The 15,823-nt window shown below is 37.8% G+C and overlaps 1 protein-coding gene across 1 annotated transcript in view; it reads left to right on the top strand.

Moving 5' to 3' along the window:
- The window catches only part of LOC308688123 (protein NLRC3-like), a 92,585-nt gene extending 80,503 nt beyond the window's left edge, over nt 1-12,082 (top strand). The window contains exons 5-7 of the mRNA XM_081361030.1: nt 9,072-10,593; nt 11,269-11,324; nt 11,398-12,082. Of these exons, the coding sequence (XP_081217156.1) occupies nt 9,072-9,123 (52 nt within the window). The 3' untranslated portion in view covers nt 9,124-10,593; nt 11,269-11,324; nt 11,398-12,082. The remainder of the gene's footprint in view (nt 1-9,071; nt 10,594-11,268; nt 11,325-11,397) is intronic.
- The last annotated feature ends 3,741 nt before the right edge of the window (nt 12,083-15,823 follow it).

Consider the following 15,823-nt stretch of genomic DNA (forward strand, 5'->3'; position numbering starts at 1 on the left):
TCGTCTGAGGGTTCTCAGTCTCAGTCTTCCCCTCAGTGGGAACATGACTCATTCACGATCATGACCATCAACCGGTGGCAGATATTGACCACATCCAGAAACACACGGGTGAAACGTCATCCTGAAAAGGACGTGATCTTCACTCGTGTTGCTCTTTCAGAAACGCTCTCTTTAGTGTGCTGAAGCACACAGGGATCAACGCGGCAACACAGCGGGGAAAACACTATCCAAACGCTCATTCACTCAGAGGACACAATTGGTCGGCTCCGAAGCAGAAAGCGAGTTGTGTATGCTCTCGCTTCCGCCTTTATACCTGCTCTGGCAGGCGGGGCGCGGAATGCAAAACTTGCATGCCAATGTTCATTGGCTCTTTTTAGTTTCACTCGAAGGCAATTGGTCTCCCTAGCGTGATCCCAATTTGTTGGTAACTCCTACAGTAGGAGTGACCGAACGAAAGGGAACTATACTGCCCTACAAAGGCAAAAGACCTTAACTCACCAGAGTGTGAAACTGAGAAAAATGACTTTAAAGTTTTTTTGTTGTCCAGCCAATTGTATGATAGGTAGGACACTGAAAATTTGCCAAGTAGTTGTCATAATGAATATATTTATCTACATTAAAAAAAAATTGAGCTCAAACTTGACCTTTGACCCTTATTCGGAAGTTACTGCATTCTGCCTTTGCATAATCTGCAAAACAATAATGGCTCATACAAAGTACCTTAACTTCTAATTTATTGACCATTTTGACTTTTATCACTCTATAAAACATTTCTATGATAACGATGATAGTCTTAAAATAACATTTAGTGAGTTCTGTTTAGAAGGCTTAATATTACATCAATAGAATATTATAAAATAAAAAATAATGAGAAGGCTACTGTACTGGATCGTTTTAAAAACTTTATCAGTGCTCTTAATTTAAGTAAAAACACTAAACACTAAAGAAGAAGTTAAAGTAACCTTTCACAAATATTTCTTACATTTGAAAGATTTGATTTGACACACACACACACACACACACACACACACACACACACACACACACACACACAGGCGCCTCTGTTTTCTGACGTGCTCTCTGCTTGCCGTTGCGGATTGAGGAACGCGCTGATTAGCCGGTTTCATATGTTGTGTGTGCAAAGATAAGCGCCAGTAAATTTAAAGTATATGCTTATAACGGCCCAAAAAACAGGACATTTTCGTCACTTTATAAAAAAAATAAAAAAAACAGCCACGACGGCCAGGACAAGACGTGAAACCATGACATGTCCTGGGAAAACAGAACGTTTAGGTCACCCTAATTTGAACTGTTTAACCTGACGTCTGCCTACTAATAGCCTACCCACAGCGACACTTAAAATGTCAACCTCCGGACAACTTGCACTTTGATAGATTAGGTTAGCCAGCCGGCACATGATGGATTTAAACAATGGATTGTCTTCTCAGTGGATGTCGTTTTCCATGGATTTTGAGTTTGACCATGTTAAAAAAAGGTAAGCTGCAATGTAAGTTATATCTGCTGGGTTTGTTTGTTTGCGTGGTAATGTTTTCTCCTCCCCTTACTTATCGTGAGGCGTCCCCAACCCACTCGCGTTGTTTTCAATTACATATAGGCATTAACATTACACCGTAACTTCAGCGCGGCAAAAATTTAACGTTGGTAAAACTCCAACTGTAACTTGATTCCAGCATTCCGGAGTGCAGCGGAACAAAGCTAAAAGACCGTAACTGATGTTAAGGGCTTCTGCCTTTGCTTTCCCTCTGCTTTTGGAAGTTATGACAAAAACAACATCTTATTTTTAGCAGAAAAGAACAAAATTGACTCAAGATATTTTTCCACATGATAAAACTGATGTCCATTGTTCCAAAAATGGCAATAACTAATTTTGACCAAAATTGAAGTTAAGGTCTTTTGCCTTTGCACGGCAGTATAGGGCCTTCGTCCTTTCAGGGCTTGGGCCCTAATAAAGAATCCTAAGGAAAACAATAGGGCCTTCGCCCTTTCAGGGCTTGGGCCCTAACTAGCGTGTAATTTGTTACTTAACAAAAGTGTGTGACTGCATTGGTGACTACTGCAGGTGTTCACTCCGACTCACAGAATCAAGTGAAAAATCAAGGTTAAAAAAATAATTAAAAAAAATGCGTAATTGGGGTTGGAATGACGGTGATGATAAGCTTGTTTCTTCTATTTGCTGCACGTTGAAGCTGGACGTGTGTTTGGTTCCACACTGTCTTGCTCCATCGGAGCCAGTCATTAATGGCCAGTACCTCAGAGGGTTCTCATGACCAGGGAAATAGAGGTGGTTGAAGTCCCAGGACACATTGGAAAGGGGTAATGCCAGTGGAGGGTCTAAGAAACCTTGTGAGTTCTGGGTTTAGGCTTTCTCTTTGACGTTCGATTGTGAGTGATATCCTGAGGTGAGGCTTATATTTAAATTTAATTGATGGAAGGCCGTCCAGACCCGAGATGTGAACTAGGAACCCCGGTCTGAGACAATATCTTCAGGTAGTACATGATAGCGAAACATGTAGTGGATGAAATGTTCTACTGTTTAGGTGTTAATCGACATGCCTTAGAAAAACATTCATGACTGTATATTGGTGTTTCCCTGGGAAGCCAGGAGATCAGTGACCAAATCAATAGCAATGTGTGACCAAGATTGTTGAGGAATGGGTTGTGGCTGTAGAAGGCCTGCGGGGATTGTCTAGAAGATTTCGCTGTGTGTAAGTATGACTTTAGAAGAGGAGGTCAGCAGCGCCATCTGCTGGACACCAGTATTATATATCCAACAAATATAGTCCATGAGCCAGGGGGGTCCATCGGTATCAACGGGGGGCAAATGCTATCATTGTTTTTTGGCAAGGTATACACCCCTAGTATTAGAAAAATCACTACAGCAGTGCAGCGGTGGTAGCGAAATCACTTTTTTGAGCTCATGAAGTTACTAACCCCCTAAAATAAATTCCGTTTTTGAAATCTGGTGTATATCTGGTTTAGGCTCATGCTAGGGATATTGTCAATATTCTATAATATGGTGCTTGATATCGTTGGAAAGGGGACTTTTTAGGCTTTCATTTAAGCTCAGTACTGAATCTGTCTGACAAACACAGAGGTCACAATACTTCTTTAAACCTGAAATAACACATTTTTTCACAATTTCTGCCTAAACTGTATGCTTTCTTTTATCCCTGTGGCATGAAAGAACACCATGGACACAAAACTCAACAACTTCAATACTCAAGGCACTCCGATGACTCAGAAAATGTATAATATACCCATACTATTTATTTGTGAGAGCCTTAAATTAGTCTTGTGCAGCCAGCACAAGTCTTCAAAATAGAATAGAGCCAATAGAATGGACAAATAGAATACCCTATTAGTCCAGGGCCAAATGGCCTATTTATTTATGTACAGTTGTAATAAAAAGTAATTGTTTCAATAGTGGTCAATGGTGTTGTCAACATAACACTTGTAAGTGGTTTAACAAAATGTTTCTATCATGTATTTTGATATTCACCCACTTTCAGTTAGAATGTCAGAAAGTAGCTCATGCACGGAATGTTGATGGATTTTGACAGTTTGGTTTTGTCAGTTTTGTGAAAAGATTGTTGGTTCAGTTGACTGGTTATAACAACACTACCAACTATGCCATCTTCAATCAACTTCCATTGAGTTCCAGGGGTATTAAATGTAAGTACAAAATACTTTTTCTCTTGTGCTTGTGAATTGGTGGGGAATAGTAGCAGTAGCTAATGTAAGCTTGGTGTTTTTAGCAGGCTAGCTATCTAGCAGGCTAGCTAGCTTGCAGGTTAAACCGAGTAACAGTAACTGCTACAGTGCAGTCAGGGCTCTCAAGTGTCACGTGACTGTCACTCATTTCTGTCTTTTGTCACGCCCTCTCGCCACACATTGTATTTCTCACGTGGAAAAACTATTTATAATATATTTAATATGCCGCAGCACCCAAAATGTCTCTGGCCGCGCCAGTCTCATTATGGAACCGGCAGGAATCAATCGCTGTAAAAATCTATTATTGTCTATCCATTATAAAAGTGCATCTATCCATTATCCATTATAAAAGTGCATCTATCCATTATAAAAGTGCATCTATCCATTATAAAAGTGAATCTATCCAATATAAAAGAGCATCTGTCCATCATAAGTGCATCTATCCATCATAAAAGTGCATCTATCCATCATAAAAGTGCATGTCTTCATGTTCATTTTATGAAGTATACTTAAGTAATTTTCAAGTATATTTTTTAAGTATACTTTATGTAGTAAGTATACTAATATCAATGTGTACTTGTAGTAAACTTGTGTACTATTTCAATACTGCTTGGGACTAAATTGGCCCACTTTTAGTATTTTTAGTATTTGTAAGAGTAGTAAACTAAGTACACAACTAGGCTTCTCATTTGTAAAGCATCTGTACTACACGTGAACTTATAAGTATACTAGTAGTTTACAATTTTAATACAAGTAGTACATTTTTTAGTTTATGAAAGTACAAACTGATGTGTACTCTCAGTAAACTACTAGTTTCGTAGTTTTTACTGCAAGTATACTTGTAAGTTTTCTTTAAGTGAACATAACATTATACACAGGGCCGGCGCTAGCTATAGGCAGAGCAGGCGATTGCCTAGGGCCTCGGGCTTTGAGGAGGGGCCTCCATAACCGTAACATCCCCCTATATAGGTTATATAGTCCACCAGTCAAGACGGGCAGAAATACTATAGCCTCATTGTTCATTATATTGTTGAATTGTCACTCATCTGCAGTTAAACCAATTAATGTTTCCGTTTCAAAGCGGGTGCCGGCTTCTGAAAGTTTGTGTAACGAACGCATCCATCAGGTGCTGCGAAGCAAAAGCCTAAATGGGCAAGAAGCACAGCTCGTAATGCAGGTGTGTGAGTTGTCGTCATCTATTTTGGAGTGATTGTATATTCTAAATATAAACTTGTCCTGTAGATCAGCGTCATTTCTGGAAAAATCATTCACCGCTTTATTACTACGAGTTTAAAAGAGCGCGAGCGTCATTAACGTGCCCAGACGCGACGCTTTGAATTTGCGCGTACAATGAATAATATCGCGTCGGGAGCAGACTAAAAAGCTACAACACTACAACATTTTTAAATGTTTCAAATAATGGATCTCATATCTATGGGTCTATCTTCTAAATTCTGCTGATGATTAGATTATAGGCTACCCTGACATCATAAACTACTTACCAATAATATCAGTTAGTTTAGAAAAAAAAAATTCTGCTCAGTAGCGATCGTGTCTTTCTCTTCCACTTGATTTGTGTAGCCTATAGCATATTTAAGGTAACAATGCAATACATAATATCATACAACTGATATTAATAATATGACAATATCTGCAGTCAGTATTGATTAAATGGGAGGGGAAATCCATACCACAGCTATGAAAAAAATGATAAAAGCACTTATGTTCATCTACTGAAGTGGTATTCTGGAAATGTGAATAAATTGATTAAAACATAAAAATAACAACAACAACAATACCATCTTCATTAAACAAAAAAGAGATTACCTTAGATAAAGTTTGATTAATATGTACATACAGTACCGGTAAAAAGTATGGACCCATACCCTGGACCCTGGAAATTGAAAAGTTTCTTATGCTCTACAAGCCTGCATTTATTTGATAAAAAATACAGAAAAAAAAAAACAGGAATATTCAGCAAGGGTGTTAAATAGCCTAGGCCTATATAAAAAAGTTATAGTGAAGACTTTTTTTAAAAACTTTTTAATGATCAAAAAATCCTGAAAAAAAGTATCACAGGTTATAAAATAAATATTAAGTGCCATTTCTAACATTTGATTATAAATCAGAATATTATAAAGTTTTCTGAAGGATCACGTGACATCACAGAAATATATTTTAAAGTATAGTAAAATAGAAAACCATTATTTTAAATTTTAATAATATTTCACTTTATTATTTTTATGTATTTTTGATCAAATATATTCAGGCTTGATGAGCAAGAGACTTCTTTCAAAAACATTAAAAATAGTAATGTGTTTTTTACTATTATGTAAAATAGTAAATAGTTTGAAGGGAGTAAAGCCTCTGTATAGGCTAGAAATGTAATTGACAAAATAACTTTTATTTTAAATAAATTTGAATTTTAAATCAGCCTACTTCAGTGTGATATGTTTACCATAGCCTATTACCATGCTTAACACTGAGAATTTTAATAATTGAAATGTCATGATCAGATGCAGATATCTAAATCAGAGAATATCATATAGGTTCGGGAGGTTGGCGGGTGGATTATTTATTTTTAACAGCAGATTCGGGGGACTCAAAGTGCACCAGATTAATGAATTTATCTTTAAAATGTACAAAATTTTCTTACGGGGGAGCATGCCCCCGGACCCCCCTAGAGGTACCAAGCTCAACCCGCAAAAACATTTAAATTAAATGTTGTATAAATAAAAAGGTTAGGAATTAGATTTGCTTCAAGTGTTTTTTATCGGAGGTGGGGGGCCTCCAACATGAATTTTGCCTAGGGCCTCCTAATGTCTAGAACCGGCCCTGATTATACATATAGTTTACTATTTATATATTAATTTTGCACTTGAAAAATACCTTTAACTGTACTTTAATTTTAAAAACATTTTATTAGCTTCATGCATCCTTTTTTAATCAACACTTGAATGTCAGTAAGTTTCATAAAGAAAGGCAACATTTTAAACAAAAAAAGTAGAATTAGAGTAAATTGCTATACACTACCAGTGAACTAGCCTACACAAAAATTCAGATATGCAGAATTAGAAACATATCTTTTTTATATCAATATTCTAATCAATATTTTCAAACAATGTAAGTTTCATAAGACTGTATATGAAGAACTACTGTATGTAAAAAAAGTATATTTAATTGACTACTCAATCAAAAGAGTTAACACAACTACAAGACAAGTATACTTTGAATTCTTAATTATTCTTTTAAGTATATCTAGATCAAAAGATTGAGTTCAAGTACAGGCCAGATATACCTGGGCCCGTATTCACAAAGAATCTTAATGCAAAGAGTAGCTCCTAGTGACAAAATTCTAAGAAAATTCTTAGAAATGTGGGCGTTTACTCTTAAAATTAAAGAAAAAATCCCAGTAAAGAAAAAAGTAATTCAGAAAGCATCTTAACCCTTAAAAGAGGTCTTAAGGTCAAAATTATAAGGAGTACGGACGAGGACTTTTCAGAGGCTAAAGAGTTTCTTTAGCAGAGGAGAACATGGCAGAAAGATGAAGAGGGAGAAAAAAATGTGTTGCAGACAATGGATGACAGTGAGTTAATAAGGCACTATAGATTAGATCGTGCAGGGATCATGTTTGTGACAGATCTTATTAGAGACACGCTAACATCTCCGACACAGCGCAAAATGCCATAGCGCCAGAAATGAAAGTAATCACTACATTACGATATTTGGCAACTGGGAAAATGCAACAATGCAGCAGTGTGTAATGTACAGTCACATGTAATTTCAAAGTGAAGGCTTAGAATAGACCCTATACTTAAAATCACTCTTTTTTTAATTCTTGGACAACCAGCCAATCACAGTCTTCAAAAGATTGTGTCATACATAGCAACGGGGTCAGCCCCGCCTCCCCACTAAGATGAAAGTTTTTGTCTTTTCCTTGCTCAGAGTTGCTCTCAGATCGGCCCCGAATCGCTCTTAAGCTAAGACTCCTATGTAAAAGTTTTTAAGCTAAATTAAAGGACAAGTTTGGTATTTTACACTTAAAGCCCTGTTTTCAGATCGTTTCTGATTAAATAGAACGGTTAATATTGAAATTTGGACACATGCTGCTGGCCCGACAATTTTCGGTTTCTATGGTAGCACCCCAACCCCCAAGTTTTGTGTCCATGGTGTTCTTTCATGCCACAGGGATAAAAGAAAGCATACAGTTTAGGCGGAAAGTGTGAAAAAATGTGTTATTTCAGGTTTAAAGAAGTCTTGTGGCCTCTGTGTTTGTCAGACAGATTCAGTACTGAGCTTAAATGAAAGCCTAAAAGGTCCCCTTTCCAACGATACCAAGCACCATGTTATAGAATATTGACAATATCCCTAGCATGAGCCTAAACCAGATATACACCAGATTTCAAAAACGGAATTTATTTTAGGGGGTTAGTAACTTCATGAGCTCAAAAAAGTGATTTCGCTACCACCACTGCACTGCTATCATGATTTTTCTAATACTAGGGGTGTATACCTTGCCAAAAAACAATGATAGCATTTGCAAACTGCAGCATTGGTCGGGTGACCGTGCGTAGAACTTTTTAGTTTAGTTTTCGCTCTATCATAGAGAGGTGGTTTGTGTGTTGTTTTTTGTAATTCCTGCCAGAGTTGTGTGCGTCAACGACTAAAAGCAAGTGTTTATTCATCTTGTTTATTGCTGCTGATTACGATCAATCGCTGAGTTGTTTATATGTAAGATACAGTAAACAGATGCGAGGAAGACCTGCGGCTCCGCACGAGCGAATGTTCGTGTAAACATAAGCGTTATGTGAGCCTGTTAATGCCATTGTGACATATTTACACCTTATTCAAATGTTAGTTTATAAGTGTGATTAATTTGTCAAATGTACACTTAATGTATATTGACCTATGCATATGCATGTGTATTTGGTTCATAAAGCTAACAAGTTTAAGGATACACATTATCTGTATATTGTATTACAGTCCTGAGTACAGCTTTACATCTGCTATGGTATCTGGTAATTTGCAAGTGGTAATGTTATCATGTTTATTCTAGACTCACTTAATTTATATAATTTATTTCTCCTTTCCTTTTAGACCACACACACATACACATACACACACTCTCACTCTCACTCACTCACTCACTCACTCACTCTATCTCACTCACTCACTCTATATCCCACACTCTCTCTCTCTCTCTCTCTCTCTCTCTCTCTCTCTCTCACACACACACACACACACACACACACACACACACACACTCACTCTCTCTCTCTCTCTCTCTCTCTCTCTCTCTCTCTCTCTCTCTCTCTCTCTCTCTCTCTCTCTCTCTCTAGGATGGAAGTGACCATCCTTACCAATGTAACCAGTGAACTTGATGGACATTAAAGTCATTTAATGGGGTTCCTGTCTCCATGGCGATGACCAAATCTACCTAAGAACCAGTCCACCTTCATTACTATGACAGTTATTGATTACGTGATTGTGTCTCTGAAGACAAGGTAGACAAAGGATGACTGGAATGTGAGGGGAACAGATGAGGTAGAAGCATGTTTGCTCTGTTGCTTGCTGTGGATATGACCAGTTTCCAGAGGGTGTCCATCTTAGCGCTGCCACTGCCTAGGGAGATTCACAGTGAGATTTGTTCTCCATTTTATGCTTAAATAGTCCATAAAATGAAGAACAAATGTTTGTGCAATCAGTCCTGGTATGCGAGTTCTGAGATTTGTAGTCCAAGTGCTAATACTCAGATGAGGAAGACCTCCGGTGGCAGACAGGAGGATTTTCAGAGGTAGCGTTAATGACAAACTAGTAATACAGCGATCAGTTCAGGTGCAGAGATGCACAGATACAGAGCTGATCAGTTCAGATACAGAGATGATCAGTTCAGGTGCAGAGATGCACAGATACAGAGCTGATCAGTTCAGATACAGAGATGATCAGTTCAGGTGCAGAGATGCACAGATAAAGAGATGATCAGGTCAGGTGCAGAGATGCACAGATACAGAGATGATCAGTTCAGGTGCGCTCCATGTTTCCACTTAAACAGATATGTGGCTATAGCGATCTGTCACATGCATTAAAGTGTCAAAATGTGTTAAAATGGTATTTATTGTTTTAATTTAAACGTTGAGATCTTGTTGTTATCTAAATAACAAAGTGCATAGCTTATTGCGATTATTGGATAGGAGTAAGTAACAGGCTATTTATTATGTTTGTAAAGTTATTACCTTCATCTGGGTGTGGATGGTGATGATCCCTCAGGTGCTGTACATGTTAGATGTGTTCACCGCTTTTGCTGACACTTTTCATCTGAATGTTTTGCATATTGCATACCTGTCATCAACTACTCCTGAATCATTTTTCGATTGCCAAAATGCTCCCAATAGCTTAACTAACATCTGTGAATACAGGTCCAGGAGATTTCATTGTTCCACCATGTTTTCATTTTGAGTTTTACATGCGCATTTCTCTTACAGTTTAGTAACATGACAATTTTAATCTGTCAATTGTGAAATTAGGTAATTGCGACATCCCTAATTGCAATCAATCAAAGGTCCTTGTAAAGATAGTTGATGGGTCGAATTTAGCCAGCAATCTGCCAGTGGAAGAGCCCTGTATTTAATGTAGTGTATATTCTCTAAAAATGAAGCACACTGACATGAACACTTATTGTTGTTGTAGATTATCTCACTGTATGGTGACAGAGGAAGGTTTTGCTGCTCTGGCTTCAGCTCTGAGTTCAAACCCTTCACACCTGAGAGAGCTGGATCTGAGCTACAATCACCCAGGAGAATCAGGAGTGAAGCTGCTCTCTGATGCAATGAAGCATCCAGACTGCACACTGGACAAACTCAAGTAAGTGGATCAGTAAGACTCATCCTGTCTGGTGTGCATGTGAGACTGAGAGTTTTTAATAGTTTTTGAGGTTGTCAAGAGACACTTCTTTATTAACCAGGAAACTGGAGTCAACAAACATTGGTGCATATCTGTCAAAACTTTGTTTTTTACATTCTAAATGGTAGAATTATAATAGATTCCTGTGGACATTTCACTTACAACTCTAGGGTCTTCGCAGTAGATAATACAATAACAAATATAAGCCCCTCCAACTTTAGTGCATTTACCATCAAAGCTCAACCACCTTTTCTGATCACAGACAGATCAATGTCTTCATGAAATATGATAACAAACCAAAAATACTAAATTAAATACAAAATAGGTTTAGGTGTTCAAATATGTCTGTCAAAATAATTGTAGCTGTTCAAATTGAAAATCATACCCCAACATATATGTCAGAATGACAAAATTTTACCCCAAATGCAATACATTTCCCTTTTCATTTGCATTGGTATATTGACTGAATTTTTCTCTGAAAGTTTTTATAGTTCAGATAAAGGCGACCCTCTCATATATAATTTAGTGTTTTTTTCCCCTTTTTTTCTATAATGTTGTTTTGTGTGTGTGTGTGTGTGTGTGTGTGTGTGTGTGTGTGTGTGTGTGTGTGTGTGTGTGTGTGTGTGTGTTTTCTAGTGTGGATCACGGTTCAGAAGTTAAAGAGTTCATGATGACATCAAGACTACACAGATGTAAGTCCTCAAACACAGTTTTAGTGTGTGTTGTTGTAAATGTTGCTGTTGTAATGTGTGCACTTGTGTTCAGATGCTGTTGATCTCACACTGGATCCAAACACAGCAAACACTGATCTCGTTCTGTCTGGGAAGAACAGAAAGGTGACGTGTGTGGAAGAGAGTCAGTCGTATCCTGATCATCCAGAGAGATTTGAGCATTATCCTCAGGTTCTGTGTAGAAAGAGGCTGACTGGACGCTGTTACTGGGAGGCTGAATGGAGTGGAGATGCTGGTATATCAGTGTCATATAAAGGAATCAAGAGGAAAGGATGGCATTTAGACAGTGTGTTTGGAGGGAATGAGAAGTCCTGGTGTCTGAGCTGCTCTAATCACGGATTCACTGTATATCACAATAATAACTCCACTGCTGTTTCTGCTGATCCAGGATCCTGTAAGAGAGTAGGAGTGTTTGTGGACGTGTCGGCCAGCACTCTGTCCTTCTACAGCGTCTCTGACACACACACACTCACACGCTTACACACATTCACACACAAATTCACTGAACCCCTCTGTGCTGGATTTACACTTTATAATAACTCTTCAGTGTCTCTGTGTCACGTTAAAAAACAAACACACACTGACTGACACACACACACGCACACCCTGACACACTGTAAAAGAAAATGTGGTACCATTTAACAATTTCTCATTTTTATCAGAAGTGTGTAATTACATAAACACACACACTCACTAAATTGACATTTTTCCAGTTGTGTAACTGATTGTGTGTGTTACTGCATTATCACCGTTATTGATATTCATACACAGTCATACACAGAGTATCATGGTGACAGTGTGCATACACGGTTGGTGGGGCTCCGTGCTTGCTGCACTTGTTGCATTTTTTATTGGATTAACTCATTTCTCAACGCATCTCAAATATCGGTTGATCAAGCTTTACATACCGAGGCAATCACCGCTGATATTTAGCAAAAAGCAAAGCATATGTGTGCGTCTTGAACAAAAACGGCTTGAACGCCAGAGACAGCACACAAACAAACAATGCCACCTGAGTCGCTTGCTGCTCATCTGCGCTACAGCGGTATTTTTTATACTTTTTTTTACACTTTTTGCCTCTATGGTTGGATCCTTAAAACCCAGAACTCAACCAGAGTTTATAAGAAATGTTCAAACACTAAGCTATGTCCCTCATTAAAGCAAACAAATCTTATGCGGTATCATACCTTTTTCTCCTGGTGCTACTCGCGGAAGAAGTGCAGCTCAATCCAGGCCCAGGTCTTGTGGATGCATCTTTGGATACACCTGTTGGCGGCGCGGCGGGCTTCTTTCCCCGCCAGCGAGTGGAGTTTCCTACCCTGAATGACACCGGTCCGATCCGCTCCTTACCGCAGGTTTCCAGTCTCTATCCACCAGCGAGGACTGAGCCTGGCACGGGGACCTGAATGTGCAGCTCTGCGACGTCGGGGGAGCGACGGAGCGGGCAGAGAGGTTGACGGAGGCCGGTGCGGCGATGGATAACGGACTAGGCATGGTCAGTGCCCTGGGCCGCTCAGCTAACAGTACTGGCTGTCGAGGAAAAACTACTCTCCCTGCCAAAGTAAGACCACTCCAAACACAAGCACTGACCAAACAGAGACAGACTTTATTCTTTCAAACTGTTAATCATGCCAAAGTGATTTGGGATTCCACGGTAAAACCTAAAGGTATTATGGGAGGTCTTAAACATTTAAACATTCGAAGCTTATTTCCCAAGCGAGATGAGATCAGGATATTGTTGTCTGAGTCCAGTATCGATTTTCTCTGTATTAGTAAAACTTGGCTACATGATAAAATTCCAACCAGCATAATTGATGTTCCGGGGTATATATGCTTTAGAAGGGATCGAAATGTGGGTAGGGGTGGGGGTGTATTGATATACATTAAGGACACATTCAATGCAAAGGAAACTTATCCAACTGTTGATATGTCTACTGAATGTCTATGTATTAACCCCCTGAGGTCAGCTGTCGCGCCGGCGCGACAGGCTCGTTTTTTTTCCGTATGAGTGCAAAAAAATAAATAATAATAAAAATTAATTTTTATCTTATATGCTTGTGTTATACATCAATCGATCCTGTTTAGTGTGTATTTTTTTTGTGTATGCTCATAATAAAAACAAATTGTTGTGCTTTTCGCCAAATAAAGAAAAATAAACATGATGCAAGTTCTGCCTACTCTCCGTCAGTGAAGTCAATTCTGAAACGCGTCCGAAAATGAACTGTAACTCAGCGAATACTCAGTCAAACAGGCATACAGTCACACAGGCATGAAGCTTGAATTCTCTTCTTTAAAATGAAGTAATTTTTATAAAAAACAAATATTCACAGTTTATGTAATATGCATGCAAAGAGAGAGATGTCAGTCGTTCTCATCTCAGCTCATTAAGTTTTAATGTGCTCCGCCCACGGAGAGCGCGCGCTATTCAAACGCAAATGTGAGGCGATCCAAACAAACCTGTGAAACGCCCACATCAGCTGGATAACACACACCGCGAGTTCACTTTCAGACTTATGTACTTTACGATGCTGTGAGGAATAATACTATCTTGATAATAATCCTGCAAAAATTTACCTCAGAAGTTCTGGAAGTATCATTTCGAGGAGCAAACGGATCCCGCTGAGGAATTAGGTCAGTTCTGTTTGCTTTGTTCTAATCGGAATGAATGAACGCAAAGATGTGTGCTGTTGTGGAGCTACTACAGCTGGCAAAAATACTGTTTAAATATTGATCGCGTTTCTGTGTATGAATGAATGAACGAACGAACGCACAGATGCGCGCTGTTGTGGAGCTACTACAGCTGGCAAAAATACTGTTTAAATATGAATCGCGAATACAAAGAAAGATTACACTGGAAATATTGTTACAATTTTAAATGTTGTTGTAATTGTATAACCTTAAAAAAACAAAACAAAAAAAACATATATATATATATATATATATATATATATATATATATATATATATATATATATATATATATATATATATATTTATATAAGGATAGATGTAAACAAAATCTTAAAAGGTCATTATAAGCCTTCTCTTTAAATAATTTTATTATGCTTTATTAGTGACACATTTGGGAAGAGAATATATTCCAAATCTGAAAATACAGTATGAGAACAATTAACTGCACAATTTCTAGAAATGTTTACCTTGGATATTGTACAATTTGCAAGCAAAATTTGTGGAAAAAAACAACAAACCAGTTATATATTGTCCTTGCATTCTTGTGGCTGAGTCACACACCTGAATGAAAGGCTCATTACGTATGCAGCCTCATTATGCGGGCCCCATTGTCTCCGCAGGTGTGAATCACGCCCACCCGCATATGGCCTTTCCAAACAAAAAGTGTTTTACAAGATTTAAATCAATGTATTGTGTTATGTGAATGATTAGGCAGGATGATTTTCACATAATTTTGAAGAAAAAATTCTAGGCAACGTCATCCATTAGTCAGAAGTCTTATTTACATATATTTAGAATATGTTTTATGGCCTTATTTCAGAAACTTTAGTTTTTTGTTTTTGAAAAAAACATGCATAAACATTATTCTATCAAAAATACAAACATGTACATGCAAGTTGTTCACATATTATGGTAGCCCTGTTTGTGCTAAATAGAGTGAATTTACACCTTTGCCATTAATATGTTTATAAGCAACTGAAAAAAGCACAAATGTCAGGGCATGTCAGAACATCTCAAGGACCCCAAAAACCCCTCAGACCCCAGGGGGTTAATGTAATACCTGTCGCAAAGTATGCAATTTTATATTTTAGTGGTATATAATCCTCCCTCGGCGTGTACTGAAATGCTCTGCGATAACTTGGATGCGCTGTTTAAGAATTTTAAGCACAAGAATGAGGTGCTTGTCTTCGGAGATTTTAATATAAATTGGCTTAACAAACACTGTAGGAAAAAACTGAAAAACCTTGCATCCAAACATGACTTTATTCAAATGATTGAAGCCCCTTCACGTATCACCAGGAATACTCAAACATTAATAGATTTAATTTTCGTGAACAAACCTGACAGAATCATAAAAACATAATTTAGTTACTGGTCTATCCGACCATAATATGATTTTAATTGCAAGAAAACTGACAAAGAAAAGAATGACTAGGTTTTTAAATCCAAATCAGAATTCATTTAAACTTGAAATCCCTCGTAAAAAGCTGACTGAATTTGAGAATGAGTTAAAGGATGTTAACTGGGATGAGCTCCAACAATATGATCTAGTAAATGACTGCTGTAATAAACTTATGTCCATTATTGAGAGTATTGTTGATAAATATATTAAAAAGCGAAAAAAATCCCAGAGAAAATTTCAGCTACCATGGATGAACGATAATATTTGAAAACTGATGAAAATGAGAGACTTTGCCTTGAAATTTTTTATCAAGACCCGAAGGGACACTGATTTGAAATTATTTAAAAGCTTGCGTAACCAAGTTGTT

The sequence above is a fragment of the Scardinius erythrophthalmus genome (assembly GCF_964197995.2).
Source record: "Scardinius erythrophthalmus genome assembly, chromosome: 1".
NCBI classification, from domain to species: Eukaryota; Metazoa; Chordata; class Actinopteri; order Cypriniformes; family Leuciscidae; genus Scardinius; species Scardinius erythrophthalmus.